Source organism: Lepidochelys olivacea (assembly GCF_965140295.1).
Source record: "Lepidochelys olivacea isolate rLepOli2 genome assembly, chromosome: 17".
Lineage (NCBI taxonomy): Eukaryota > Metazoa > Chordata > Testudines > Cheloniidae > Lepidochelys > Lepidochelys olivacea.
This window is the reverse complement of record NC_140427.1, coordinates 17,550,009-17,577,630: the sequence shown is the minus strand read 5'-3', so window position 1 is coordinate 17,577,630 and position 27,622 is coordinate 17,550,009. Positions and strand designations below refer to the sequence as shown.

The window sequence follows — 27,622 nt, the reverse complement described above, 5'->3', positions numbered from 1 at the left end:
GGGCTATATTGAGGTTGTTGGGGAGGGAGCCCCTTGATAAACAGGGTAAGGATTCTGAGCCTCGGAGAAGATCTGCAGCACTACTTGACCCTGGGAGAATTGCTGGAAGCCTATCTTTGTTTGGAACTTTGGCTTACCCTGAAAGGGGAAGGACCTTTGCTGTAGTGCCTGGAAGACTATGTGATGGATTTGGAGCGTCTCTGTAATTTATGAATACGGTATATTGAGATGGTTATTGGGATGTTTACTGTATGACTATATTGGTTTAGATTACTAGGTGGCTGTCAGGAAAAACAAGCAGGAAGGGAAAGGCTCCAGTTAAGCCACTTCTCAGCAAACTCTCGAGAATTAAGAGATGATGCCAAGATAGGAAAAGGCCAGGGAATGCAGGTGATTGAAAGAACTGTGGCAGGTTTAAAAAGGAACATTCTCTCAAGAGAGGGGAGAAGTGGTTCAAGGGGACTGATGCATGACACCTCGCTTGGTGTGTCTGGAGATGTTATGCCTGCCAATACTCAGGGGATGGGAAGCCTTTAGCTAAGAGAGACAGTTGTTTTAAAATCCTTTTTCACTAAGTGCTTTGTTCCCACTGTTTAAAATACTACTTTTGTTTCAGGAAAGCTGTCTGATCTCTGTAAACCATTGATCACAGACTCCTGCAGGGAAGAACAACAGGTACCTGAGTTCATTTGTACCTGCTGGATAGAAATGGTTGATCCACAGGGTGCTGTAGCCCAGGGATGGGCTAAATGTGGAAGAATTGTGATAAAGACAAAAGACCTCAAATGGTGCACTCAGAGAAACGTGGAAGAGGACAGACTTACAGCTAGCCCAGTAACCATGACAGCCCCAACCACTCAAATACACCAGAATCCAAAAGGGAAGACTATGACTCCCAGCTTGAGGATGGGGAAACAGAGGCGGTGAAGGCACCTGCTGCTGGATCAGGTAAGCTGCTCTGGCATGTACATTATAGAGCACTTCTGCAAGATACTCCACAGTATTTCCCAGCCATATACACGTGTGAGTGTGTGATGAAAGTTCCTTGGTTGCTGATAAGGGGTGTGACAAATGTGAGATCTGGGAAATCTAAGAAGTTCAATAAAGCTTAAGGACTGAAGGGACCACCAGATCAACTAGTCTAACCCCCTGTACATCACAGGCCACCAACACCACCCTGCACCCGCACACTAAACCCAACAATCAATAGTATTGAAATGTACTAGGCAGGCATGGACTTTTGGGACATAAGTGTTACGTTGATTTCCTGGGGAATGATTAATGCAAATTCTACAACCCCAGTTATTCAGCCTTTTGAAGGTGTGCCCTGAGGAGAGGGCCATTGATTAGTGATTGCCTGGTCCAGGATACCGGAGAGCAAAGGCCTGTGCTGTATAAAGACGCAGCTGAATTGTCCATTGGAAGGTCTAGTTCCTGACTGAAAAATTGACATGAACTTGTAACTAAGGGGGCAAACCCAGTTGTGGGGTTTGAAAGATTGACAAGTATTCTAGGCTGGCGTTGGGGGTGACTTCTGGGAAGTTTTTAGCATGCATGTAGGTTCTTTTAATGTTTTTTTATGTGTCTTCTCTGTAATGCTTTTCCCCTAAGCATACACGTGCTTGCTTAGAAACAGCTGTGTGGTAACTTGTAATGGCTGGCAGTATGCTGTTCGGAGCTCTTGGAGACAGAAAGCAGTGTACGGGGGCTGGCCTTTAGGTAGACTGGCTTGTCAGGGATATCGGACTGGCTGGCAGGGGTTGTGCAGCATTAAGAACCCATTCTGAAGGAAGAGTGATGGGTCTCCGCCCCAGAGAGGTGACAATTGGGAGCCAGAAGCCTTAAGTGGGTGCCCTCGTGGGACCATGGAGGGTGAATATAAGTGCAGTTACCCTGAAACTGCAACACATGGCACCTGACACCCCACCCCACCACCAAGGATGTACTTACTGCTCTGCAAAACTGTGGCCATGTTCCAAGGTCATGGAGCAGCAGGGTCAGCATTTGGCCCCATTAGAGTTTTGCCTGAGTAGGGGCTTCAGGATTTGGCTCATGAGCAGCAGTAGTTAGGCAGTGGTCTTTTTCCAGTGCAATCCTAAGCTTACTTGCAATACCCCTCACAACCAAGAAGGGAAATCTGACTGAAAATAGGACCATTTCTTACTCAGGAATCTGACCGTCCTCTTCTACAGGGCACCAGCCAAAAATCTCACAGGTCTGGACATCACTGTTGAAATCTACACACTTCCCAGTCATGATACCTGAAGAAAACAGTGTTTAAAGTTCACACTTGCAGTTGAATTATGGGACTGTCCAACAGTTGTAGATGCTCCCTGTCAAATCTCACATTATTGAGACAAAGGGCAGCCTTGTGCTCATAGGACTTGGAAGACTTTGTTCAAATCACAGCTCTGCTATGGACTCCCTGTGTGACCTTGAACAAGTCACATAGTCTCTTTGTGTCTCGGTTCCCCATCTGTGAAATGGTGATAACTATCCTTCCTTTGTTTCTTTTGTCTGTTTGGTTTGTAAGCTTTTTGGGAAACAGACTGTCTCTTACACTGTGTGTTTCCAGTACACTCCACAATGGGGCCCTGATCTTGCTTGGGAGTAAACAGTAACTCTAATAAATAAATAAATTATTATAATAGGCCCGGTGGCAAATATCACACACACCACTAGAAAGGCAATAATGCTGAAGCAAACTGTCTATGAGGCTTTGCAATTGGTCTGTGGTTAACTCACTCAGTTTTAAAACTTTGGGGGACAATAACACTATCTGCATATGTGGGTCAGATTCACCCCTGTGCAGAGTGTCAGTACAAGGTCTATGCAATGCTTTAAACCAGCAAAATAGGTCTTGTGCTGGCCTTCTGCACGTGGTAAATTTCACCTGGCAGACTGGGGCTAAGGGAGTTGGGTATGGCCAAAGAAAGTGAGTCCATGGCAAAGCCACAAACAGATGCTAGGAGTTCTGACTCCCCCGGACCACTCCAGCAAATAGTTCACTTTGATTGTTAGGAAGCAGTAAGACTTTCAGGATCAGAAGATCCTGTTCCTTCTGAGTCTAGATAGTTGCTCAGTTTTTAGCAGCACCTGTTGTCACAGATCTAGTTGAGCGGTTTCTCCTAGACGCTCACCACACCGTTCTGAGGGACCCACCGCTGAATCCTGTGAGCTGAAAAGCTCCAAAGTCTGAACAGAGTCCAGGCTTTGTCTCTGGCTTGGGGTCTCTAGGTACACTCGTGGGGGGTAGGGGTGAGACAGAGGATCTGCTTGAGACCCCATAGTCCACCTTCCTGGCCCAGAAACTAATATTGACCCTTCAGACCTACCATCCTTAACCACACCTTTTCCCAAAACTCCAGCTGTGTGGATGCTCTGGGTTCACAGGTTAACTTTTCAAGGGCACGTGACAGGTGTAGCACATACAACACAGACAGACTCTCTGCAAGATTATAATACACTACTGTGCTTTACATTTAATAGCATGAGAAATGCCCAGATCTATACAAAAACAATAAAACCTACAGGCATTTCCCTGCCTCCGTTTCCTCACCACTCCAGAGTATTCTTTCAGCTGGGATAAGAGTACTCTGGAGGTATCCAGGTCTCTCTCCTGCTGTGCATTGTTTGTCTTCACCTCTTTGCCACGTCAGCGTTCTGTTTTCTGATGTTGGTTGATCCTGCTGCTAAACCACCACCACTACTCCCCTCCCCCATGAGAGGGTGCCCGTCTCCTCCCCTTTCCTGCCTAAAACTTCCTGTGTGGCTTTCTCTGGATATCTCAGTGTTTCTTTCCCGTATTCACTCAACTTCTGTGGTTGTTAAAGACTAGCATGAACACCTGCATTTTTTGTCCTGCATTTGGGGATTTTGTGCTCTCCCACCCCTTCTGCAGAAGGGTAGGAGAAAGCCCAAGCCCAGAAGAACCAGTTAACTTCCCAAGGTACTTCCATCTGAATGGTCAGTGGTTGTGTTTAATGACCCCCGTCATCCCTGGGAAGGATATAGCCCTTGTCAGCAAGGATGGGGTCCATGTACACACAGACGTATTCAATAATACTTTGAAGTTGTCACTATGAAAATTGCTGTATCAGCCAGAATTCAGATGTTGTACAGACAGTGTCCCCATATCTCTCCCCTACAAGTTTCCAGGTTTGCCCCAGTAACTTTTAAAAATGCACAGCCTGTAGCTATGGAACAGTGACCCCCAAAAGTAACCAGTTAATGGTTGCTCTCTGGTAGATTCTGATCACTCCAGCATGGAATATGGGAGTTGTCTGGAGAGACCTTACTAGGATCACTCAGACCTCCTTGGCAGCTTCTCCATGTTTATAGCCTTTTAGGTGCAAAAACTCACCTGCTTAAAAAACCCCTTGGAAGTTAAAGTATATAATTAAATAGTGTCCAAGAGCATCTTGGAGGGATGTATATTAGGAGACAGAATGACCAGCATGCCCCATTACAATCCTGTTTCTACCTTAGTAAGCCATTTTCCCACCAACCTGCTTCATGGAATTATCTTCATGTCCTTAAGATTGGAAGAAAACCCCTAGAGAAGGAAGTTAGCAACACTGGCATTGAACCTGGGGGGGTCTCAGTTTCTGCTGCCAATGAGGCACTGCTGCAGAGTGCACAGATAGGTGTGGATGTGACAGTGGGAGCGGTTGACCCTTTTTCCAAAGAGTGGGAAGAAGAGAGAATCTTCTCATGTTCAGATGTATCTGACCCTTTCCAGATGGGTTCAACTCATCTCTGTTGACAGGCTGAAATACTGCCACCTTCCTTGCACTGTGAGAAAGTAACAAAACCTGTCTAATCTAATCTCTGCATTTCCAATATGCCTCTCATTGTACCATCTTAGTCTAGACTAAGAACTGCTGGCAGCCTTTTATTCATATAGCACCAAAAGCATATTAGGGGCTTCAGAGACAATAAAAGAAAGTCCCTGCCCTGAAAAGCTCACAGTCTTAACGCTTCCCTTCTTACCTTGTCCCTGGCGACTGTAATTCCCTTGGATACAGTCGCTATCTTTATTGCATCGTCCTGCATCGGGCAGCTGTGATGAGAAAGAAAGCAAACATCTCTCAGTGGCTGGGAATCAGGTGTCCAGCAATTCCGCTCTGTACTGTCCATGAGAAAGCCCTCTTCAACTCCAGTTGTCTTTAGACAAAGGGCTTGTCTACATGGGATGTTACTGCACAGCAAGCCAGGGTGCAAATCTACAGCATATAGCTTACTGCACATAATGTTCTGCATAGACAAGCCCTCAAGCTGTGTCTTTACTGCAGAGTAATTCGAGTTATCACCACTCAAACTAGCCTAGCTCCAGTGAGAGCAGCCACATTGCAAAATAACACTGGAGCCACATTGAGTGATTGGATTAGCAGCTGGCAAATTGTGCTCATTTGAACTGTACTCTGTACTACCTGCTGGGTCAGCCAACTCAAATTAAAAGCACCACCCCACTCAAGGGACTTTGTGTGTGGACAGGCCATGAATTAGGGACAACTCTGCAGTGAAGAAAAGCCCTAAACTGGATTGAGAATTGTGCCCTGTGGGAGACAGATCTTCTAGGTGGCCATTCCCAGAATATAAAAGTGGCAAATCCTTACAGAATCTGATTGTCTTCACTGTTGGGCTGAAGAAGATACCGCAGTCCCATCCCCTGCCTCACTAGGGATAGCATCTTGTGAATACAAGTACTACTCCTGGGGGAATTCTGCATCACTGTGCATACACAGAATTTATGTTCCCCACAGATTTCTTTGCTTCTCCTCAAAAAAATGACTTTCTGACAGCAAAGCAAAGGGAAGCCACAAGAGCGGTCATGAGACCTTCCCCAGCAATATGTTTTGGGTGCCAGGGTAGGCAGCAGAGAGGTAAATCACTGTGGGGAAGGGGGCGGGACTGGAGAAGACCTGGCTGGTGGCTTGTATCCTGCGTTGGGCTCATCTGCTAGTCCCAGCTGGGCTGAGAAGGTCGGGACTTCCTCTTCCTCTGTATGGCATCCAGGGCCGTGTCAGACCCACTCCCAGATGTCTCCCCCAGCTGTAGGAAGCACTGCATACCCCCCCTCCACCCCACATGCTTCCTGCACCCATAGTTTCTCAGCCCCAGGGGGAGGGATCCCTGCACAGGGAGCTGCTCCCCTATCCGCCCAACCCCCGTGCACCCAGACCCTCCTGCCGAGCCTCACCCCCCTCCCCCTGCACCCAGAACTCCCCCAACGAGCTCCACTCCCCCTGCACCACCCTGATGAGCCACTCACACCCGGATCACCACCCTACCAAGCCCCAACAAGCTGCACATAGATCCCCACCCCAGAGCCCCACTCCCCCAGCATCTGGATCCCCCACTAAGCCCCGCACACCCAGACCTCCCTGCCGAGCTCTATGCCCCCCCACCTGGACTCCCACGCTGAGCCCCAACCACCTTCCCCTGGATCCCCCCTGCAGAGTCCCATTACTGTAGCACCCAGAACCCCGCAACAAGCCCCTGTGCATCCAGATCCCCCCACACCCGGGTCCCACACTGAGCCGCCTGCACCCAGATTGCCCCACACAGAATCCTCTCAACTCACACCTGGATCCCCTGACGCTAAGCCCCTCCACATTAGGATCCTGCCTTGCTATGCCTGCCTGCCCACACCTGGTGCACCTGGCACAGAGGGGCAGGGCTCTGGGGTGTTTCTGGGGCAGGCCCAGTCCATTCGCTGTGTCACGGTTGGGTGCAGCCTCACTGCTGAGTCTGTGCCCCAGGGGGGAGCTGCACAGTGATCTCCCACCTCTGTTCAGGGTTCCCAATGACATGCTGGAGCCTCCACATTTATTTGTCAAATAAAATCTGCAGAATTTTAAAATATTATGCACAGAATTTTTAATTTTTTGGCACAGAATGCCCTCAGGAGTAAAGTACAAAGGAGGCAAGGGTAAACTCCAGTCAGCTAATCTACTGTAGTAGATAATCCAACCCTCCCAAAGGCCCTGTACTGGTCCCTGTTATATATGTTGGCTGGGATTCTCAATGGTGTTCAAGGGGATTTGCATGCTCAAATTTCCATTTAAAAATTAATGGGGAATTGAGCATCCAAATCCTTTAAATGGCTTTGGAAATCTCAGCCAGACTGTGGAGAGTAGTCCTGCAGGTATATGTTTGCTGTGGGGAGGATCGGGGAGGCTGAAAGTAGATTTGCTAATGAGTTTGTCAATACTAGGGATATTTTAATATAGAAGGCAATTGTAGTACAGTGCATCCGACACATTAACAGTAGCTTTCCTTTACATTATAAACAGCATATTTCTTTGCCGAGAATCTTAATATCCATAAAGCTAAAGATCAGAAGCTTGCTACTAGCAAATTGGTGGGAAAACAGTGGGCTGTGTTACCCACGAAGAGATGGGACTTTGCTACTACAGGGAACAATTCCACCCTGACCTGCTCTAGTTTAGAGACTGTCTCTTATCCATTAGGTAGGAATTCTTTGTGACCTGACTTGGCTATCACTAGGCATAGAGGAAACTTGTGATTGCAGGTTTCTTATTGAAATAACCAGCCAAAGTGGGACAGTTCCAATGTCTCATCATTGGTTCAGTGGATGGGCCAGTAGACTGGGAGTCAGGAGAGCAGCTGTTCCAAGTTCTGCGACCGTGAGCAAGTCTCTTCCCCCTCTGTGCCTCAGTTTCCCCATCTGTGAAATGATGGATGATGATGATACATGATGGAGTAATAGTGTGTGGTACAATAAGAACTGACCTGAAGCTTCCACAAAACTGGGACTCAAATACTGAGGTATGATTGAGTTTGGGTAAATACTCTACAAGTTCTTTCATTTGGGGGATTGGCTGGAATTTTAGGCAAATATTTGGGGCGCGGGGGAGAGTGAAGAGGCCTGATTTTTCCCCCCTGAATTTATTCACCCATCCCTAATAAACCTAAATTAAAAAAAAAAAACAAAATCCCTGCAAATATAATACAATTCTATTTACCTCAGGGCAAATATCCTGCTTCTGTCCGCGGGTGATAATGACGTTTGTCATCACCACAAAAGAACTGTCCCCCTACAAAGAGGAATGTGATCAGGTCAAAGGTGGAAACTTATTTTCAAGTGAGTCATCATAGTGGGGCAGGAGAGTTACTGGGCGAAAGGTGTTACTGTTATGCAAAAATCTTCCATCTGACTGTGGCCCAGGTGGTAAACAACCACCGCCTAGAGCACATACTGGCAGAGATGGTCAGGCTGCCCGTCCTTCCTCCCTCAGGCAGACTCATCCTTAACCCTCCTACCAACACCGTTACTTTAAAGACTTAACCAGATGGTTGCTCGTGAGAGGCAGGCAGTCTCTCCCATGGATAGCAGAGATGCTACAAGGGGAAGCAGTAGGAGGAAATGGAGATAAAATATCACCCAGCCAAATAAGGAGACGAGGGACAATGGGGCCAGCAATGACTATCTGTGATGTTCTGTCTCCTGGGGATACATCATTTTGGGCTACTGATGGATGTTGTGCCTCCCCAGAGCCCCATCAGTTGTTTGGACCCCCTGCTTTGGAGAGGGGACAAAGAGCCCCCTATAAATAGGAACTAGTCCTGAGCTGACGGTAACTTGTAGTCTGATTTTTTTCAGAGGTGCTGATCACCTTCAGTTCCTAGTGACCTTAAGGGAAGTGGCAGATGCTCAGGACCTCTAGAAATACGACCTTGAGTGTGCTGAAGAACAGACACCCTTTCAGACAGTGGTAGCCTAGGACATGCTGCCAATTCACAGAGAAGGCTGCAGAGCTGTAGAGTCATTTGCTGGTTCCCTCTCCTCCGCAAGGTGCCAATAAAGGACAGTGATTAGAAAAAAGCCCTCCCTCCTCCTTACCTGAGATGGGAATACATAGTCGGCCACGTCCCAGACGTGTGGGCCTATCCCACTAATGTTAGTAACAGTTAAACCTTTGAGCTTCACCGAGACCGAGCTGATGATGCCATCCTGTGACTGATAACCCTTCTCATAGAGGAAAACCCACCTAGGCAAACAAAGTCATTCAGATGAGTTACAGAACATCACATTCATTAGGAGTACAGTGGGGTATCTGTTTTTTGTCTAGTTACCAGTTAACAGGATGGAGTAGATGTAGAATGGGCTCCATTTGCAGAATGGGAAAAACACAGATATTCCAGAAGGAGGAAGCATAGTGCAGTGGTTGAAGAACTTTAAAGTGTTTGGGGACCTAGTTCTGTTGCTCATTCTGCCACTGACTCCTTATGTGACCTTGGGCTTAACCAAGTTGCCTAAGTTTTCAAGCATGGCCTCAGTTTTTTGGGTCTCCCACTTCAGAAGCCAAAGGCCTGATTTCCAGAGGAGCTGAGCATCTCCAACACTAGGTCTGTGATGGCCCTAGCCCCTCTGAAAATCAGGCCCATGTGGCTTCTGAAGTTTGACACTTTCTGAGGCACTCCGAAGTAGAGGCCATGCTAGAAAATTTGGTCCTTAACCGAGTCTACAGGCTTCAATTTCCACAGCTACAAAATGCGGGTAACAAAACTTACCCATCTCACAGGAGTGTTGTGAGTCTTAACTCAGCCATGTTGGTAAAGTACTTGAAATTGTAGATGGAAGGAGCTATAGGTAGATTTGAAAAGTATTATTACTGAGTTATTTCTGTGCAAACTATCTTGAAATATATTTTGAAATTCCTGGTGGGGAACAGGAATTGGTTCAGTTGAAACAGAAACCACCCTGAAACAAAAACCCACTCAAAATTTGAACCTAACCCAAACCAAACTTTGGTGTTAAAAAAAACCTACCATTCATTTTTGCATGACCCTGTGAGTCCTGGTCAGAGCTTGGACCAGAACCACGAACAGCTAAAATACCTTCAAGGAAGGTTGTTTTGAGAGACTTTTCAGCCAAGTCTCACACACTTGCAGTTGCTATATTAATGTGTTGCAGATCTTGCAAGTCTAGCTCACACAAGCAAGTCTACTGATTCCACCGAGGATACTTTCATGAAAAAGGGTTGCAGGAATAGACCTAAGTCAGAATCCATATCTTGAAGGCCTTTCAAGCTCTTCCATAGCCTCTTTCATCTATCGGCCTCAAAGTGCTCTACAGAAACAACTTGTTCAGCCTTACTACACCCCACAAAGTGGGGAAATATCTCCTCTCCCTTTGCAAAGATTGTAAAATTAGTAACTGAAAAATCTAAGGCAGCCAGTGTGAAAGTCAGAAATAGAACCTACAGTCCTGAAAGTCCTAACTTACAGTTATCTTTTCTAACCACTTGCTAATTCAACCCCCACCCCCTTAAATTAATGTCACTGTCTCCAGATTTCAACAAAGGCACAAAATGTGTGATAGTTCCATAAAGAAAGAGATCTTCAAACTGAAATGCATGTTCTTTCCCTATGTGAATTCAGCAGCTTTTGCTGAGGGCATGGGTTGATTTTGCCAGCAGTTAGCCACAATCTAGTTTGTGCGGGGGGGTAGAGGCGTCTGCTTGAATTTCTCTGCTCTTAATCTGAATTTGACCTCATGATCAAGAGTGTGACGGAACCCTCTGCCAGATGAAATTAAATCAGAGCAACATTTAATGATCTAAACATCGCCCTTCCCCACAGTGCAACATGTGGCTGGTGTAACTCAGGTTAATGATTAGCCAACACATCTCAGCTGACAACTGGCAAGCTGAGGATAGTGGCAGTAAATTATGTTAGTTAGTTGTCTAAATAGTAGTTTACAGATTACTTTATGAACGGTTCATCACATTTATATGGCCATTAATACTTTCAATAGGGCCAGATTTTGACATTAATTAGCCTATTACGTGAACAAACTGTCTTTTAATTAACTCTGTGAGAAACTGTAAACAAGGCCAGATGACCATTTTGGGTTGAAATCCAAGACTTCTTGGAATCATCCACGTAAGAGTCGGTCATACTAAAAAAGGAGAGATCTGGTTTTCATCCGCTGTAGAATGTGGGCATGGATCCCACTAGCTCTGGCATGCAAAGTGAGTGTTCTGCTGGGGGTGTTTTCTAGGAGAGCTCAGAGCCATTAATGGTGAACATCGGTCATTAGCTGCGGCAGGTGCCTGTAATTAGCCACATGGTGAAGGCAGCACAGGACATGTCCCAAGCTGCGCTCAGCTGATTAGTGTGTGGTGTTAATAATGGGTGAATTTCATCCCTTCTATTTGTGGGCACCCTGACATTTCTTTTGCTGAGGGAAGAACTGCCTGGTAGTTTAGGGGATTGGCAATGAAATATAAAGCCCCTAGGATGCCACTTCAAATCCAACCCTAATGCATTTAACCTACACCCACTGAGTGTGGCGTGGTGTCCCCCTGTAGTGGTGGCTGGGCTGTATATAGAGGTTGATTAGCCTGCTACAAACATGGGTCTTCTATCTCAGGAAGTAGAGACTCATGGTTTTCGATCCAGAGATCCCTGGTTCAATCCCTGCTGCCAACAACCCACCCAGGAGAGGGATGTTACACCAGCAGTAACTAAAAGGCTGTTGGGTGGCCTCCACCAAATGAGACAGTGGTCTCAGCCTCAGCCCAGCTCCCTGCAGACAGACGCCGAAGCAAAAATTCACATGCATCACCAGAGTTTCCCTTTTGCCATCTTAAAACTACAGCCATAGCAGGCTGAAGAGCACCAAGTTTTTAGCAGAGAAGCCAAGAACAAAGGGCCTGCTTCTATGAGAGCCTCCAGCAAGGTGTTGTGCCCCTTCAACTCCCATTGACTTCACTGGGAGTTGAGGGCACCCAGGGCCTTAATGAGCACAGAGACTGAACTGCCCTCTTAGCCAGGCAGCTGGCTTCTCCAGTTTTAGAGCGTTGCTGGACACTGCAGGGAGCAAAGTGGCTGGGAAAACTAGTACTGCAGCTGTGGCTGAGGCATTTCAGCAGTTCCCAGTGTGTCACATGTAACGCATTCCCTATTGAAATAAAAAGGAAACGGATTTAACAAAAGAAGAGATGACCCTGGTGCCTAGAGAGAGACAGTGCAATACCCATAGCCCCAGAGCATTAGGCAGGTCTGCAATACCTGCCCCTCATTAACTGAAAGGTAACATTCCCACAGTGACAAAGGACATTCCCCAGACCTGAAGAAGAGCTCTGTGTGGCTTGCAAGCGTGTCTCTCTCACCAACAGAAGTAGGTCCAATAAATAAAAGATATTACCTCACCCACATTGTCTCTCTAATAGAGCTAAAATGATGCTCTCTGCCTACTGAGTCAGAGAAAGCTCCGCTTCTACAGGGCCAGCTCTACCAGATTTAGTAATCACCTGTGCAGCAACAGCTTTAGTGCCTGTCTGCTGCCTAGACCCATTGCAGCATGTTTCTGGGGGCTAGATGAGAAAGCGACTGTGGGCCTGCCTTGCAATTTTTCTAGGCCAGTAGATGCTCAGAGCCAGCGTTGACCTGCTTCAGTAGATGGCGTTTTACACTTGGACTAGGAACCTAATGCCATCTGTAGCCAAACAGAAGGGAAACAACAAGAATGCCTTGGTTGTGCCAAAATCTCCAGCCCAGGTTTCCTAAGCTTGCCACCATAGCTGGGGTGCTTAGGCAAATAACTGATGGATCCTAGGCAAATGAGTGAGCCTCCCAGTTCTTACTGCCTGCAGAACCATTTGTGGAAGGCCATTTTTAAAAGACCTTTTTCTAAGTGTGTATATGGTGGGGGGAAGGGGTTGATTTTTGAAAATGAGCCTTCCTGGCAGAGGCAGCATCTGGGAAGCCAGAGGGAATTGAGACTTGTGGTTCTTGCATATTTTACTGGTGAATATATATATATATATATTCCAAGATTCTCCCAGCAGTAGAAGAACTGCGTATCACTCTCTACCATGGCTGGGACCCACTGGAAGTATGGGAAGAAGAGTCTTATTGGTAACCAGACTTGTGTTTTAGTTTCTGGCATAGGATTAGACAGTTGGAGGTCTGAAACTGATACTTTTCCCTGTGTGTTCCCAGGCTAGACCAGGGAGTAGAGCGTTGTCTGCATCTTTCCCTCAGCATCCCCAGCCTGGAGTTTTCATCAAATGCAGATGCAATGAATATGCACATAGACCTCAGTGAAGATCAATGCATAGGGCATATTTACCTAGGGCAGCTAACTGGCATTAACTGGGGTCAATCTTATTCATATACACCTTGAACAATGTGCACATGTGCAGTAGACCAGGTAACAGTGTTATAGCTTTTGCAGTTCTCTAACTGCTTCCCTCTTCAGATGTTCATTGAGCAGAACAAGGCAATTTATTGAGTGATCTATCCCCTGTTGTCTGCTCCCAGCATCCGGCAATCAGAGGCTTAGCCATCTTGGCTAATAGACATTGATGGATTTATCCTGCAGGAACGTATCCATTTCTTTTTTGAACCCAGTTATGCTTTTGGCCTTCACAACCTCCCCTGGTAATGAGTTCCACAGGTTGGCTGGGCATTGTGTGAAAAAGTACTTCCCTTTGTTTTAAACCTGCTGCCTGTTAATTTCTTTGGGTGACCCCTAGTTCTTGTTATGTGAAGGGGTATAAAACACATCCTTATTCACTTTCTCCACACCAATCACAATTTTATAGACCTCTATCATTTCCGCCCTTAGTCATCTCTTCCAAGCTGCACAGTCCCAGACTTTTCAATCTCTCTTCATGCTTTGTGTGTATATAAAAAGATCTTCTACACTTTCCACAGTATGCATCGGATGAAGTGAGCTGTAGCTCACCAAAGCTTATGCTCAAATAAATTGGTTAGTCTCTAAGGTGCCACAAGTTCTCCTTTTCTTTTTGCGAATACAGACTAACACGGCTGTTACTCTGAAACCTCTCTTCATATGGAAGCTGTTCCATACCCCTAATCATTGTTGTTGTTCTTCCTGAAAGCTTCTTGGGGCAGGAACTGTCTTACTAGACATGTACAGCACCCAGAACAATAGGGCCCTGATCTTGGGGCCTCCTAATGCTACTGTACTATAATAACTTCCTCAATATTTGGAGATGCTCAGATTGAGGATTTGGGTTCAGATCCAGCTTGCTAAGCCTCACTGTTGCTGGGGCTGGCTGGAACAGGATGCGTCGTATCTGTACTCTGTACATACCAAGACAAACAAATGATCATTTTTTCACATGGTGTATGCCAACGCTCACTTCCTTCTGAACCCTCTCATTGGTAAAAGAAACCCCAGTAGGACAATGAGAGGGAAAATACAAATGAAATATCATTACAGTCTCACCATAGTTGGAAAAGTCTTTGCATATAAACTTGTCAGATTAGAAAAACCCACAGACCCATGCAATAATGACTGCATGTACTTGGGGTGCATTGATAACTCTATCTTAGGATGTACATAGATAAAAATAGGGTAGAGGAAGCTACAGAGACATAAAGCTGCCTCTTTTTTTGTCAGTGGGCTAAACTCCAACTTTGCTTCTAGCATGAGAACGTACAAGCCCTGTTGCTACTGAAAACTAATAGACTCACAGACTTTAAGGCCAGATGGGACCACCTTGGTCATCTAGTCTGACCTCCTGCACACTACAGGCCACAGAACCTCACCCACACACTCCTGTAATAGAACCATAACTTCTGCCTGAGTTACTGGAGTCCTCAACTTAAAGACTTCATGTTACAGAGAATTCACCATGTACACTACTTTAAACCTGCAAGTGACTCATGTCCCATGCTGCAGAGGAAGGCGAAACCCCTTGCTCTCTGTCAATCTGACCCGGGGAAAAATTCTTTCCTGACCCCAAATATGGTGATCAGTTAGACCCTCGGCACTTCAACAAGACCCGAGAGCCAGACACCTGGGAAAGAACTCTCTGTAGTAACTCAGAGCCCTCCCCATCTAGTATCCCATCACTGACCATTGGGGATATTTGCTACTAACAGTCACACATCAGCTACATGCCACCATAGGCAGTCCCATCATACCATCCCCTCCATAAACTTATCGAGTTCAGTCTTCAAGCCAGTTAGGTTTTTTTGCCCCCACTGTTCCCTTTGGGAGGCTGTTCCAGAACTTCGCTCCTCTGATGGTTAGAAACCTTTGGTCTAATTCCAAGCCTAAACTCCTTTAGGTCAAGTGGAAACCGAAGTTTCTATCTCTGCTATCAATGACCACTACAGCTGAGAATATGCAGCAGTTGGTGTCATTACGATAACATTTCTTCCCAGAGGCAGGCAGGATCCCCAATGCCATAATAATCGCCCAGCAAACTGTTCTTCAAGAGAATGGACTCATTTACATATTAAATATAAAAATAACCCTGCCTGGCAAGCTTGCTTTCAAAGATTAAAAAAAAGTCTAACTTCCTCAGGCTTGTTCATTGAGGGAGAATATAGTTATTTGATCTGCAGAAAGCTGGGGAAACAGGGGAAGGAGCTCTTTCAGACAGATAGCGCAGCTGAGATGCTGAGCACTTGTGGCCATTAGCGCCTACAGTACGTGTAATCTGGCATGGCAGAGATGGCCAACACAGTCCACAAGCAAAAATCTTCCACACAGAGAAAGAGCTTTTCTCCCAGGCCTGATGTTGGAGTCAAACAATTTTCACCCTTCTTAAAAAAAAGGGGGGGGGGGCAGGGAGGGAGCGAGGTAGAATTACCCTTCTATCCATGTGGCAGCCATTTTTATTGCCTGTGCAGCCAGCATATCTTCGTTCGTGCCTTTATTGCACCTACCCGCTGAAGTTTTTTAAAAAAAGGACTCTGGATTCTGGCTTTGGAGCCACGGCACAGGCTTTGCTGCCTGTTCCTCTCCAATGTTTTGCAGGCCATATTCCCCTCCCCAACTCTTCTGGTTTGCATTCACCCTTGATCCCTACACGGAGACTGAAGCCATCCCGTTCTGCAATAGCCCTACAGCTCAGATTTGAAGGTGGGGCTAGTCAGAAAAGACTGGGGCAGGGAAGGACCGACCCCCTCTCCCCCCCAAAAAAATCTGTGAAGCGACATTTCTGTTTTTCCGTAGAAAGTAAGTTTTTTCAGCCACTTTCCAGAAAGCAAATTTGGTGATCCAGGGCCTTAACTGTCCCAATGGCAGCAATTACTGTTCTCACCACCATCATCCCCCTGGTTGTGAGGCTGCTGCCCTGCCTCTAAGCAATGATTGTTTGGGGATAAACGGGATGCACCCGCTGCCCCTCCTGCAAATGCTGCTAATTGCACATCCACAATGAGAGTTAAACAAAGCCAAGCGCCACCCACAGTCCTAGAACCTTCTCCTAGAAACCCTCTGGCAAGTATTTCCTGGGGGAATTGAAGTCCATCTTTAGGGCTTTGCCCATGTTCAGCGTACGTGGGGGAAATCAATATTGTTCCATCACTGAATACACCTCACCGGATGCATCCCCACTGGCACAGAGAGGTGCAAATAGCTATGGGAGCAGGAGGTGACCTTCTACTCCCATTCCACCACTGCAGCCTGCCTTCAAGGCTCCCATCCTAGAAGGGCAGTTTAAGTTCCTCTGGATGCTCCTCAGCAGCCTCACCAGGAGAGGCTGCAGCTGATGTGCTGAATTTGCCATGCCCCTTATCTGGCCTGCCCCGAGATGGAGGCTGGTGCAGTGACTTTACTGCCTACATTAGTGTATTTCAGTGTCTGTGGTGAATCATGTGCGTGCTCTGTGGTGAGATTGTTCAATAGGTGGCGAGGCTCACTGTGCAAACGGTGCAGAGATTCTAACCCCTTTTTGAAAAACCCCCAGTGCCACGCTACAGTTTGATAGCTGCCTGCGGGCGGCCAGTTCAGTAACAGTTTTCAAAAACAAACTTGTGCTGAAAACTTCCCAGGCAATTCAGGGCACATGAACTCTTCCTGCAAGATCCTTCTGCAGCTCTAAACACCCCGGGTCACGCTGTGCCTTTCAGTTTGTCAGGCGCTTTAGACATGTTTGCTTTATTTACTCCCTGTTTAAAACAGTTTCTGCTGAGCTCTAGCTGCCTTCGGGCCCAGCCTCAAGCACAAACAAAGCAAAGCAGACATTTGTGCCTTGCTCTTTTGGAAGCACCGGATCCCATGCTCATTGTTTAACCCATAGGCTGGCTTTACCTCCCTCTTGGGAAACAGTACCAGAGAGAGAGGAAATGTCTGGCCTGATTCCCCTCCACTCCTCCTCCCTCTTTCTGCCGCTTGGGTCTCACAAATTACAAAGTTTAGGGTTAGGGTTAATATAATGAAAATAGTAACAGCAGCAGGCATTGAGAGCCTGAACAAATGACTTAGTGGGCTTTGGATCAGGCCCTTATAGAAGGCCTTTCCTCCAGTGAGCTTACCACAATTTATGATGTTTACATACTGGGATTGTTACACTCATCACTGACATGCAGCCACCTCTGGGGTTTAACACAGCAACTATTTAACAGTGCAGTGCAACACTGCTCAACATACGGCTCAGGGCAAAGTGAATACTGTATCCAGCTGAAACTGTTGGGAGACTGTATGGAGGCAAAATATAATTACCCACAACATTAGAATCTAGCTAATGCCCCTGCTCAGGGTGTTTAAGGATCATAAGCGGCAGGGCCTCAGCTTTACTAAGGGGGCCAAACAGAAATTCCAATAGCCAAGCCAAGCAAGAACTGACTGTGTGGCAACACTACCACTGAGCTTAATGGCTGGTCAGCAGGTCTAGTATCTGGAAAGTTCGGAAGAGCTGCTGTTTGGAATTTCTCACTGAAGTGAAAGGCTATGTAGAAAGCTAGAAAAGCCTTACCCTATGATGTATCCAAGGACCACAAGCTGGATCAGCCGGAAGATGAGTCCCACTTTCTTGTTGTTTACCAGCACCATCCGGGGGGTGTCATATTCAAAGAAGAAGGAAGCAGCTTTCTCCCTGAGCTTGAGCCCCATGGCTGATACAGCGGGACTAATGCTCTTCTATGCAAATGCCTAATCCCAAACCAAACACAGGCTTTGTCCCTTCTGACTGTAGTGGGTGGAGCTCCTCGATACAAGAGGTCAAGTCTTCTGTTTGCACAAAAATCTACCAGGGTTTCCCTCTGCACATCTGGTTCCTTCTCAGCGAGGGGATGGAAGCTTGCACTTCCTATATGCTCACCTCTGCGTGCACAGTACACTCACTGTCTCCTTAGATGGTCTGGGGGTGGGGATGTGTGGGTACGTAACAGAAGCATACAGCCCAGGCTATCCGGCAGCACAGGAACTGCAGCACAACACTGGCAGGATGGGTTAACACTTACAAAGCATTTGGACAATGCAGAGTGCAATGTAAGGTGCTAAGAGTTACTATTCGGATTGCTCTGACTGGGGCAGACCTTCTGGCAGGAACAGCACATTGCCATATATAATTTCTCAGGAAGGTGAAATCATCCGAGGGTAACAGAAATTGCCTGTTTGTTAGCAAAAAATGGAAGTTGTGCAATCAAGATATGTGGTCTAGGTCAGTTTGTAGATTGCTGTGGTTTACTGAAAGTGCATGGGACCCTTTCCTATTGTACGCTGCTCCCCCAAGCAACTGTATACTGGGAAATAATGTTTTTTCCTGTGGGTGGTTTTTTTTGTGGTCTTCATGATTACAGCAGTTGGTGCAGCTTTCTGGTAATTCACTTGCCCTCCAGAGCCCAATAAGTCACTCTCCTCTATAGTTCTGTTCTTTCTTGGCATTAGTTTTGCACTGGGAGGTCAAAGGGGGAGTCACGAACTCAAAGCAACAGCCTAAGGGAAGGAATTCGGATCTGAATGTTTGGTGGGGTTTGCATCCAAGGGTTTCTCTTGGGCCATTATAGAGATAAGGGCCAGCCACAAAGTTTGGATTAGCACTTTCCCAAAGTTTGGGTGTGGGGCCGATCAGATTTGGGATTTAGGTTTGGGCCTATCTCTAGCAAATATGGTCATTTCAGTAAGATTATAAAGGGATTGGCTATGTCCAGGAATAGGACTAGCAACAGCTAGAGAGCTTCATAAATGTTAATTAACTGCCTCACAATACACATGGGATGTGGGTAGCTTCCTCATATTATAGATGGGCAGGGACCGTCTTTTTGTCCTGTGTTTGTACATCACCTAGCACAATGGGGGTGCTAGGCCATGACTGGAATACCTAAGTGCTATGGTAATACAACCAATTAATAATAATACTGTAAATGGAGAAACAGACGCTGAAAGACCATGGCATTTGCCAAGGATACAGAGGGAGAGAATCCATTAAAGACCGACTAAAAACGTAAGAGCACTTGGTTCCCAGACCTGGGATCAGATGAATATCTTGCCTAGTTTATTGACAGCCATTTCCAACAACCCTAGATACTAGAAATAGATGTAATCTAACCTCTCACTCCTCCAGCCTAATGCAAACACTCCTGAACTTTGGGAGAGGTTAGATCCATAGCTAAACTGTATGACTCAGGTGTGTCTCTAAAGAGATGGATTTGGAAGGTACAAGAATAGCAGATAAGACTGTGTAAACTAGGGAAGGTACACTTAAGAAATCCCCACGAGTTTCTGATTTGATTCCACTCCACCTGGATTCACAGCACTTTTCACTACTAATTTCTGGTTCAGATACATAAAGCAGAACCCAGGTAAAATTGTCATGGTTCACATCAGAAGTTTGCATAACGGGGAATTTCACTTGTTTTCAACTCAAATCCCATAAAATCAGCGAGTTTAGCTCAGTAGTGGGAAAACTTTAGTGAACCATTGTGCAAACTTCAACTATGTTTCAAGCCTGTAAATTTAACCCAAATCCAGACAAAGATTTTAGGTTTCATTGAGAGCATTTGGAACAATTCTGATAGTAATCCTCATGCTTCAGGGCACATTCTGGGGGTCAGGAAACTTTCCTGGTACTCAGATATTAACAGGGCCAGATTCTTGCATCAGTTGCATAATGGGGCATCTGGGGATTCTCTCTGTTTGGGAATCCTTGGGTGGTGTAAACCTGGTGTAGCCAGATCTATGGTGCCTGGTCCTGACTCCCTTAGGACAGAAGCTGTTCTGGGGTTGTACCAGGGAGAAAAAGGGACATAGCCAAGTCTTCACTCTGGCTCTTCTTGCCTGGTGGAGGCACATTGGGACTGTGGGGAGAATTCCAGGTGGAACAAGATAGAGCAGCATCTCTGTGATGCTGCTGTATCTTGTTCTGAGAGACAAACTGCCCTGCAGCTGCCCTCCAGGGTCAGGGCTGGAGAGCGGAAAGGTGGTGGAAAGCCCCTTGCGGTCATGCTGAGTAGAGCTGGGGTGCTCTTGAGGATCTGGCCCATAATAACAACTAGCGTTCATGTGAGAGTTTCACTGGTATCAATGCACTTTAGAAAGATAATGCTCACCCATAAAGCAGCGAGGAATCAATAGCAAGCTGGACAGGGGTGAAGGGACTTGCCCAAGGTGGCGCAGGATAGGACTATCCTCTTGCCATGTGGTCTATGTAATGAATCTCAGGAGGAAGGGAGCAAAGAGCTACAGCCACAGTGCCCCAGTAGCCTGGGGAAAGCTTCTCAATGTGACATTTATTGCAGGTCAGTGAGTGCCAATAAATGGGCCTGGGCCTGTTAGCTTCAGATTGAGACTTGGATCAGGACGTGAGGGAGGGCTGAAAGTAGAGTTTTGGCTGAGACTCCTGTCTAGTGCAAAAGCTGTAGGTACAATGTAGAAATCCCACTGCAGGAGACCCAGCGAGGTTACCTTGCAACTTTTCAAATGGCTTCCAGTATGGCAGCCTTGAAAGTGCGATTCTACCATGACACGTGTATGTAGGGGGAGGGGGGAGACACAACTTCAAGAGGTTCCATAATTATTGCCTCAAAGATTTCTGCATTACAAGTGCTTAGTTAACAAGAGTTTCCCCCAACCCCCAACAGCCAGATCTGCAAATTCAGCCTGGCCTGTGAGAGTCAAGCTGGGCTCTTCCTGATGTATGCAACATCCCCAGTAACCAAGGAGTTATTCACAACAATTGTGTTGAATGATAGAAGAACCAGGATAGACCCCAACTCCCCCCTTCTCTGGCTATTGTGGCTATACCAGGCTAAGGAGAGTAAAACATGATTTTTAAAATACACGTGTACTGTGAGAAGTTAGGGCTCTGAATACATGCAGGGAGCAGACCTGTTGAGACATGGCAATATTTTCACCTAGTCACTTTTCACTTTCTACTGAGTTCAGCCTGGCAACACTTCGACATACAAGGTCAATAATTTGAAGGCTTGACAAACAAGAAAAGAGCTGAACAAATTGATTATAACAAGATCCTTTCACAAGACTACAAGGAGCCACTTGCTGCATTTAAAATAGACTGTGTGAAAACACAGATGAACTTACAAAGTAACCTTTTGGGCATACCACGCAGCTTAGAAATCTAAATCAGATGGTACCACTTTGCTTACTTCTAAGTGACATAATGTAATCCAGGCTCCTAAGCCCTAGAGGATGTGGAAAAACCATCAGATGGGAAGCCAAAAGCAAACATAAATTGCTGATGATAACCATTTAAGAGTGAAGCCCGATATTGCTACTGAGAAGAACAGACCTTATAAGCTTAGACATCTGTTGGGGGTGGGAAATAAATCATAACCTACTGTACAAAAGGTGGCCTTTTAGGGAAGGCTGCACACCCTTGCCAGAGAAATGGGAATAAGGAAAATAGGACATCTAAATTTAACAGCAAGCTCTCTTGTAAAAGAGGAACTTGTAACCCTCTCCAGGACTTCGATTCAATAGAATGGCTAATCTTTCAGCAATACTAAGGGGAGACCATATTCATCTCCAATTTTAAAATTTCTTCAGGGAGCTGTTGGATTGGCTGCCCTGAGTGCCTAAATCCTCTAGTCAGGGGGTCCAACAGTGACTTGTGATTTTTATTTTTGGGTGCCAAACTTGAGACGACTTAACGGGGCCTGATTTTCAAAAAGGGTTGAGCACCTGCTCTCTTGGAATTGGGCTTCATTAAGGCCAGGGAGACGGAAACCCAAAAAGCTTATGAAAGCTTAAGCCTAAACTCTTCCCCCTCATCCCAGGATGTATCTTCAGCCTTGCTATAGGCCTTGTGCTCATTCAGTCCCCAGAGAGGCTTTGACCCACCCTCTTGTGCATCACATGTACCTTTGCTCCCTAGTCAAGTCCCAAATAAACCTACTCCAGACTGGCTTGAGAGAGTCCCAACCCCACCCCATCCTCACTCAACCCCATTCCACCCTCGCTTAACCCGATGCAGCCATTAAAGCAGGTACCCTACTGTCTTAATTACTTTATTACCAGTAACCAACTAGCCTTGAAAGTATATTGCTAAGCTACCTGGCACCAAAACAGCAGAGCAAGTACAGCTGGATAATGCACTATGGTGTTTATCTTGGGCAGGGAGAATAAACTCTGCCCCTAGATCTTTAGCACAGATGTTTGTGGTAGTTTGTATCCCTTCCTAAACTGCAACATTTACAACACTTCCCTCATTAAAGCTTTGGTTCCCTGTTCATAAAACGCATGAGCTTACGATAGAGATCATCTCATCTACCATATGGTGGTGGTATAAAAATGCTTAGTTTAAATTGTCATGTTTGCCAGTACTATGCTAAGCTGCTGCTGCCTTGCAGGTAAAATAATTAATGGACCTCATAGGCCAGATCCTCAGCTGCCGTAAACCATCATAGCTCCATTGCAGCTCATAACTGGGAGAAGGTGCCTTAGCTGAAGTCACTGGGGCTCTGCTGATCTACACCAGCCAGAGCTCTGATTCTGTGTGGCAGCTTTAATCCTAAACGTAGGCTTTGCTTAATATATATTAACTTTATAAACTTTGATATGAACACAAATGTTTTTATGAAATATCTAAACTAACATTTCAGTACAAACAGGATTTTAAAAATTAATCTATGCAGCATATGCTGCTGAAACAGTGTGTAAGGCCTGGTCTATACTCTGTTTTCATCCCGGGATAACTGTTGGTCAGGGGGTGATTTTTTTTTTTTTACACCTACTGAGTTATGCGGGTATAAGTCCTAGTGTGGATGCAATTATTCTGCTGCAAAGGTGCCTTATACCAGTATAGTTTATTCCCCTTCCTGAATGGAAATAAGCTATACCATTATCAGCACCTTTATAACTATGTCAATACTAAGGGGAGGTTTACACTTTAAATATACAGATATAAAATGGCAGAATTTTCCAGTGTAGCCTAGTCCTAAAAACCAAAAAGTGAAACCAACTACAAGCAAAAGAGGCATGAAGTTGAAAACAGCAGCAATAGTGATGTAATAGCATGTAAAGATTGAATACACTCAGGTGGTATTAGCAACACAGGGTAGGGAATGAGTCCTTTTGAAACACTATCTTTAACTGGCCTGGAGTGCCAGCACAAAATGCCCTTGCAGCGTGCAGTTCCTTTGATCATCTTTGCCCTACCTCTGCGTGGGGCTAGCCTTCAGTAGTGACTCTTTATAGCGTGTGAACTGGAGGTTTCAAACCTGAAGTCAGTGGGCCTACTTGCATGCTTAAGAGCTTTTCTGGATCAGAGCCAGAGGGCTCAGCCCATAGGAGGATCAAGCCCCATGCTGCTGAACATTACTTGTCATTGTCTACCAGTCAGGTGTGCTCAATATCATCACAGCTTCTCACACTCCTATTTAGTCACACTAAGATTTCAGAAGAACAGAGGAGTCCTGTGGACTTTCACACTCACAGTGGTGGTCTGGGAGATCAGAGAGGATATCAGAAATGCTGCACTGTACCACCACACTTTGGAAACCAAACCCAAAAACCCTTAACACACACTTCAAACTCACACAGCTTAATATTGCTATATACTGTTGTTGGCTTCTTCTAATGGCAACCTACAGATTTTTAAAGCAAACAACACTGATAACCAGAAGCCCTAAGTATATTTACATTTTAAAGACAGAAGAGACTGAAACCTCTCATGCAGGGGTTGGCTCCCTCTTATGGAAAAGTAACTTGTGGTTAGTGCAAAATAAGATGTGTTTGCATTTAAACTTGTATTTGTTTGATCACAAATAAGGGCAGGATCCTGCAAACACTGCGAGATGGGTGCTTGTCAGGCCATAAAAGTTATTACCTCTATTAATGACTCATGATAATAAGTACTGAAAGCCTGATCCTATTTACACTGAAGTCAGTGACAAAATTCACATTCCTTTCAATGGTGCAGAACTAGGAATGTAATCAGTGTTTGCTGGATTGAGCCATGTCATACATATAAAGGGAAGGGTAAACACCTTTAAAATCCCTCCTGGACAGAGGAAAAACCCTTTTACCTGTAAAGGGTTAAGAAGCTAGGATAACCTCGCTGGCACCTGACCACAATGACCAATGAGGAGACAAGATACTTTCAAAGCTGGAGGGGGGAGAAACAAAGGGTCTGGGTCTGTCTGTGTGATGCTTTTGCCAGGGACAGAACAGGAATGGGGAATTTAGAACTTAGTAAGTAATCTAGCTAGATATGCGTTAGATTATGTGTGTTAGATTATAATTTCTTTAAATGGCTGAGAAAATAAGCTGTGCTGAATGGAATGGATATTCCTGTCTTTGTGTCTTTTTGTAACGTAAGGTTTTGCCTAGAGGGATTCTCTATGTTTTGAATCTAATTACCCTATGTCAAGGTTCCTCCCCAACTCTGAATGCTAAGGTACAGATGTAGGGACCTGCATGAAAACCTCCTAAGCTTATCTTTACCAGCTTAGGTCAAAAACTTCCCCAAGGTACAAAATATTCCACCCTTTGTCCTTGGATTGGCCGCTACCACCACCAAACAAATACTGGTTACTGGGGAAGAGCTGTTTGGAAACGTCCTTCCTCCCAAAATACTTCCCAAAACCTTGCACCCCACTTCCTGGACAAGGTTTGGTATAAAGCCTCACCAATTTGCCTAGGTGACTACAGACCCAGACCCTTGGATCTTAAGAACAATGAACAATCCTCCCAACACTTGCACCCCCCCCCTTTCCTGGGAAATGTTGGATAAAAAGCCTCACCAATTTGCATAGGTGACCACAGACCCAAACCGTTGGATCTGAGAACAATGAAAAAGCATTCAGTTTTCCTACCAGAAGACTTTTAATAGAAATAGGAGTAAATAGAAGTAAAGAAATCCCCTCTGTAAAATCAGGATGGTAGATACCTTACAGGGTAATTAGATTCAAAACATAGAGAATCCCTCTAGGCAAAACCTTAAGTTACAAAAAAGATACACAGACAGAAATAGTTATTCTATTCAGCACAATTCTTTTCTCAGCCATTTAAAGAAATCATAATCTAACACATACCTAGCTAGATTACTTACTAAAAGTTCTAAGACTCCATTCCTGGTCTATCCCCGGCAAAAGCAGCATATAGACAGACAGAGACTCTTTGTTTCTCTCCCTCCTCCCAGCTTTTGAAAGTATCTTGTCTCCTCATTGGTCATTTTGGTCAGGTGCCAGTGAGGTTACCTTTAGCTTCTTAACCCTTTACAGGTGAGAGGATTTTTCCTCTGTCCAGGAGGGATTTTAAAGGGGTTTACCCTTCCCTTTATATTTATGACACCCTGTAAGGTATTTACCATTCTGATTTTACAGAGGTGATTCTTTTTTACTTTTTCTTCTATTAAAATTCTTCTTTTAAGAAACTGAATGCTTTTTCATTGTTCTTAAGATCCAAGGGTTTGGGTCTGTGGTCACCTATGCAAATTGGTGAGGATTTTTATCAAACCTTCCCCAGGAAGGGGGGTGCAAGGTTTTGGTGAGGATTTTGGGGGGAAAAGACGTTTCCAAACGGGCTCTTTCCTAATAAAAAAAAAACGGTTAGATGTTTGGTGGTGGCGGCAGCAAAAGTCCAAGGGCAAAAGGTAAAATAGTTTGTACCTTGGGGAAGTTTTAACCTAAGCTGGTAAAAGTAAGCTTAGGAGGTTTTCATGCAGGTCCCCACATCTGTACCCTAGAGTTCAGAGGGGGGAAGGAACCTTGACAAGCCAATATTACTGAAAAGCTTGAGATCGACAAAGACAAGAGAGGAACTCTGAAGTCATCACAAAAGGGAGGAGCAGGTTATGGCTGGAAGCTTTCCCCCTGTGTACTGGCAGATGCTGCACTTACGATGTGTGATATCAGGGTTGTTTGTTTGTTTTTGAAAGATTAGTCACCAATTGTTCTGGAGGAATGAAAGGGCCAAACAGCAGTTTAAGCCAATCGAAGGGCAAATCTTCACTGCTGAGTTAACTCACCTAATGGGCATCACACAAGAAACTGTCCGGGTTATCACTGAAAGGATGACAATAGCCTTAGGGTCTGACTACATTGCAGTGAAAGTCCAGGGTTCAAACACAGGTTCAAGCCTAGTCCCCCTTCCACCTACACACAAGTCGTGCCAACCCAGGGCTCAGATCCAGGGTCCCAGGCTCCCATGGGGGTGCAGGGTCCAGCCTGAGTCAAGCCGGGACCCCAGAGTTCAAGCCCTATTACTTTGCAGTGTCACTGTGCTCATGCTCTGGAAGTCCGCCAAAAGTATCCCAAAAATCTCACAGGCTGACTTTCTTTGTTCTCTGGATAGTCAAGTTTGGTGGACACTCAGGTTTTCCCAAACAGCACCACGAACAAAGGGCTAGAGCAGCCACATTTTTGGAGGGCACTGGGAAGTCTGGGATCTGGATGGTTGGACTCAGATCCACATAAGGCAACGCAGATGCTGGAGCCCCAGTGGGGGCCCCAGGTTCAACAGTTCCTAACCTGGGGTTACAAATGAGGGTAGCCACTCAAGCCCTAAGTTAACAAACCCAGGGTCTGCTAACTCAAGTTCTCCTCATCTTGGGCTTACATTGTAGCGTAGACAGACCCATAGAGCATTGCACAGGGACTAGAGCAGGGGAGGAAGAGTTAATTCCTGGTTGCTATTCAAGATCTTCCCTGCTGATTCATTAGGTGAATTGAACTGCTCTCTCTCTCTTTTTCCATCTGTAAAATATAGACAATGTATTTTTAAAAATAGTAGCTGTCTCTTGTGGCTGTGGAGATGACCTTCAAAATAAACTGAATGGCAGTGGTGCTTAAGTCTGTAGGGTCTATGTATCTTGTCTAGGAATAAGAGCCTAGATAAACCTACTGAAAGGTGGGTGCACAACTGGTTGGAAAACCATATAGTTATCAATAGATCACAATCAAGCTGGAAAGGCATATAAAAGGGAAAGGGGTCCCTCAGGGAATCTGGGTCTGTTCAATACCTTCATAAAGGATTTGGATAATTGCACAGAAAGAACACTTACAAAATTTGTGGATAATACCAAGCTGGGGAGGGATTGCAAATGTTTTGCAGGACAGGATTAGAATTCAAAATGATCTGGATAAACTGGAGAAATGGTCTGAAATAAATAGGATGAAATTCAATAAGGAGAAATACAAAGTACTCCACTTAGGAAGGAATAACCAATTGCACAAGTACAACATGGGAAGTAATTGCCGAGGAAGGAGTAGGCTGTGGGGGTATAGTGGATCACAAACTAAATAAGAGTCAATAATGTAATATTGTTGCCAAAAAAAAGTGAACATTATTCTGGGATATATTAGCAGGAGTGTTGTAAAGCAAGATATAACAAGTGAGATAAGGCCTCAACTGGAGTATTGTGTCCAGTTCTGAGCATCACACTTTGGGAAAGATGTGACAAATTGGAGAAAATCCAGA

The 27,622-nt window shown here is 45.5% G+C and overlaps 1 protein-coding gene and 1 long non-coding RNA gene across 3 annotated transcripts in view; one reads left to right on the top strand and one right to left on the bottom strand.

Annotated features, from left to right (window-relative positions):
• Nucleotides 1-17,992, bottom strand: part of P2RX1 (purinergic receptor P2X 1) — a 36,830-nt gene extending 18,838 nt beyond the window's left edge. The window contains exons 1-5 of the mRNA XM_084650820.1: nt 17,718-17,992; nt 8,870-9,017; nt 7,992-8,063; nt 4,993-5,062; nt 2,165-2,261 (exon numbers count right to left, since the gene is read on the bottom strand). Coding sequence (XP_084506946.1) covers nt 2,165-2,261; nt 4,993-5,062; nt 7,992-8,063; nt 8,870-9,017; nt 17,718-17,854 — 524 coding nt within the window. The 5' untranslated portion in view covers nt 17,855-17,992. The remainder of the gene's footprint in view (nt 1-2,164; nt 2,262-4,992; nt 5,063-7,991; nt 8,064-8,869; nt 9,018-17,717) is intronic.
• The window catches only part of LOC311532395, a 76,654-nt gene that overhangs the window by 34,105 nt on the left and 14,927 nt on the right, over nt 1-27,622 (top strand). For both annotated transcript variants that reach the window (XR_014714376.1, XR_014714377.1), the window contains exon 2: nt 617-948. This is a non-coding gene — a long non-coding RNA (uncharacterized lncRNA). The remainder of the gene's footprint in view (nt 1-616; nt 949-27,622) is intronic.